The 2,858-nt window shown below is 32.4% G+C and overlaps 1 protein-coding gene across 1 annotated transcript in view; it reads right to left on the reverse strand.

The window, feature by feature from the left end:
- The window catches only part of HELRODRAFT_193196 (hypothetical protein), a 7,950-nt gene extending 5,290 nt beyond the window's left edge, over positions 1-2,660 (reverse strand). Inside the window, exons 1-7 of the mRNA XM_009025978.1 lie at positions 2,307-2,660; positions 2,061-2,124; positions 1,789-1,902; positions 1,331-1,399; positions 1,115-1,199; positions 842-998; positions 477-553 (exon numbers count right to left, since the gene is read on the reverse strand). Coding sequence (XP_009024226.1) covers positions 477-553; positions 842-998; positions 1,115-1,199; positions 1,331-1,399; positions 1,789-1,902; positions 2,061-2,124; positions 2,307-2,419 — 679 coding nt within the window. The 5' untranslated portion in view covers positions 2,420-2,660. The remainder of the gene's footprint in view (positions 1-476; positions 554-841; positions 999-1,114; positions 1,200-1,330; positions 1,400-1,788; positions 1,903-2,060; positions 2,125-2,306) is intronic.
- Positions 2,661-2,858: the final 198 nt, after the last annotated feature.

A 2,858-nucleotide genomic window follows, 5' to 3' on the forward strand; every position in this document is an offset into this window, starting at 1 on the left:
GGGGCATTGATGACAATGGAATGAATGTTGGCTTCATGGCTCCTGAACCTCTGATTGAAGTCGGCGATGAAACAATCAATCAATCAATAATTTAATCAATCAATCAATCAATTAATCAATCAATTAATCAATCAATCAATCAATCAATCAATAATTTAATCAACCAATAATTTTATCAATAAATCAATCAATCATTTAATTAATCAATTAATCAATAAGTCAATCAAATAATTAGTCAATCAATCAATCAGTTACACAATAAGTTATTTAATTTATTAATCAACTAATCAATAAATCTACCGAATAATTAGAATTAGCCAATCAACCAATCGCAATCATTCAATTATAAAATCAACTAATCAGTCATTCAATTACAGAACCAATCAATCAATCATTTAATCAATCAGTCAATTAATTAATTGAATAGTCAATCAACTGATCAACTAAAAAGAAATAACAAAGCTGACTAACCTTACTATGCGAGAGTTTACAAGGCAAGCCATACCAGAATGCAGTCTGACCAGACGAGTCACCACTTATTATCGTAAAATCCCTGTGTTGTTTGTTTGTTCATTAATTAGCCAATTAATTAACCAATTAATTTACCAATTAATTAACCAATTAATTAACCGATTAAACAACGATGATGAATTATAAAAAAATGCTGAATTTAATTCAAACGCTTTCTAAACAACAAAAACAACAAACAATGAAAAAAAAACCAAAATAATAATAATAATAATAATATAACGCCGACAACACAGCATGCGGACAAAAAAAATAAACAATACAAACAAAAAACTACTAAAGACAGAAGCATAACAACGACACAAAAACAAACTTGGTAACAGCGAGAGCCCAGACGAGAATATTACTCGAACTGGCCACGGAGATGCGCTGTAGCAACGAGCCCGTCTCCGCATTGTAGACACGCACATCACTACTTCCTGTCAGCAGGACGTTCAACTCCAGGTGCCAGCATATTGAAAGGATGCGACCTGAATGTAATTGTAATGACGATGATGAAGATGATGATCACGACGATGATGATGGTTATGATGAGTCACAACCACCATAAACATCACAATCATCACCGTCATCATCATCACCCGACCTTCTTGTCTGACGATAGCCTTTTTGTAGACGACATCATCTTCGATGGCCTCAAACAACACGACACATCCACCCTCTGTTCCTGCCTGGCATTGGTAGTGATGATGATGATGATGTAACGGTTTTGATCATCATCATAATAATGTGGAGATAATGATGATGAGATGATGTGAAGGTAATGATAATGATGAGAGCAACAACATCAGCATAGACATACTGCAATAAGTTTCTCGTTGGGATTGACGGCCATGCACCATATCGCTCCATGGTTGGATGATTGTGGCTCCTGAAGGATTGAACATTCATTGCTGATGACGAGGCAGTAATAATGATTATATTTTTCTACATTAATCTTCTGTTCAATCATCAACACACACACACACACGCACACACACATACAGCACATGAATCCATGTATTATATTTCACACATTGTCCACAATAGATACAATCACACCACCTTACTACGATGATAAAGATGACTAATTTCAATAATTATGACAAGTAAACAAACAACCAAGTGTCGCCAATACTGAACTGAATCAGGTCAGCATCATAAAACAATGGCATTTATAACGAGAAAATTCTTATTCCTTCGTATCATTAACAACTTGTCAGCTAAACAAAGACAACAAAGCAATTAACAAGATGACAAGCAAAAATGACAGAAAGCGACCTTCATTGATGAGGTTTTGAGGTCGACGTGCACCAGCGACCCATTCAACCCCCCAATGAGCAGTCTGTTCTTGTACCAGACCATGCACTCGATCAGTGATGTCGGAGGCAGAATCTAATCACATGTGAATATTATAATTATTAATAATTAATATGAATGAGTTGTTGATTAATCATTAATTCAGTATTTAATTAATTAATAAATAATCAAGTATATATAATTTAATTTAGAATTTAAATGACAATAGGAGATACTTGAAATGGTTTATTTACCCGCTCTAGAAGCCAGTTTTCATTAGAATTCCATATTTCAATGTATGAAGATTCCGCATCAAACCTTTTTAAATTTTTATTCAGCAAATATTTTTTTTTCAAACTCATGATTCAAAATTTTGTCTTTTGAGAACGTAAATTTTTCATTATAAATAATTTTCAATTGAATTGAAGTTTATTATTTATAATGAAAATTAATTATTTTATTTAAATATAAAAATAAAAAGGACAACCCCAGCACCCAACCTGGAAACGGCCAATCTTTTTGTCTTACAATCAAAAGCCATACAATTGATTGGTTTCGGAGTAAAATCGAAGAATTCGACATGATGAAGTTTATAAACGGCCTGAGCCGACATTTTTCCTAATTTTTAGTTTTTAAAGTTTAAACTTTTAAAGTTTAATTTAACAAAACAATCCAAATCAGTGAATGACTGAAATAATAAAACTCTGCAATATAAAATTTTTTATACAATATTATTCCTACAAATTAATTCCTTCAATTACTTCCTAACAAATCTACTCATGCTTAATTTAATTAATTTAAATTTAATTTGACGTAGCAAACGAAGAAATGCACGTGTTATAGGGCGATATTGAGGTACTGCTTACAACAACTTACAATGAATCGAACTAATGGGCAAAACGGCTTTTAGGATCTATGCTATGCTGTAGTTCGTTGCGTCATCTTCCTAGAATGACGTATTAACACATTCAGATTTGAATTCAGATAATTTAAAATTATTATTTAATTCATTTATTCATTAGCTCGGTGGTGCAACGATTAAGAAACCTACA

This window comes from Helobdella robusta (genome assembly GCF_000326865.2).
Source record: "Helobdella robusta unplaced genomic scaffold HELROscaffold_44, whole genome shotgun sequence".
NCBI classification, from domain to species: domain Eukaryota; kingdom Metazoa; phylum Annelida; class Clitellata; order Rhynchobdellida; family Glossiphoniidae; genus Helobdella; species Helobdella robusta.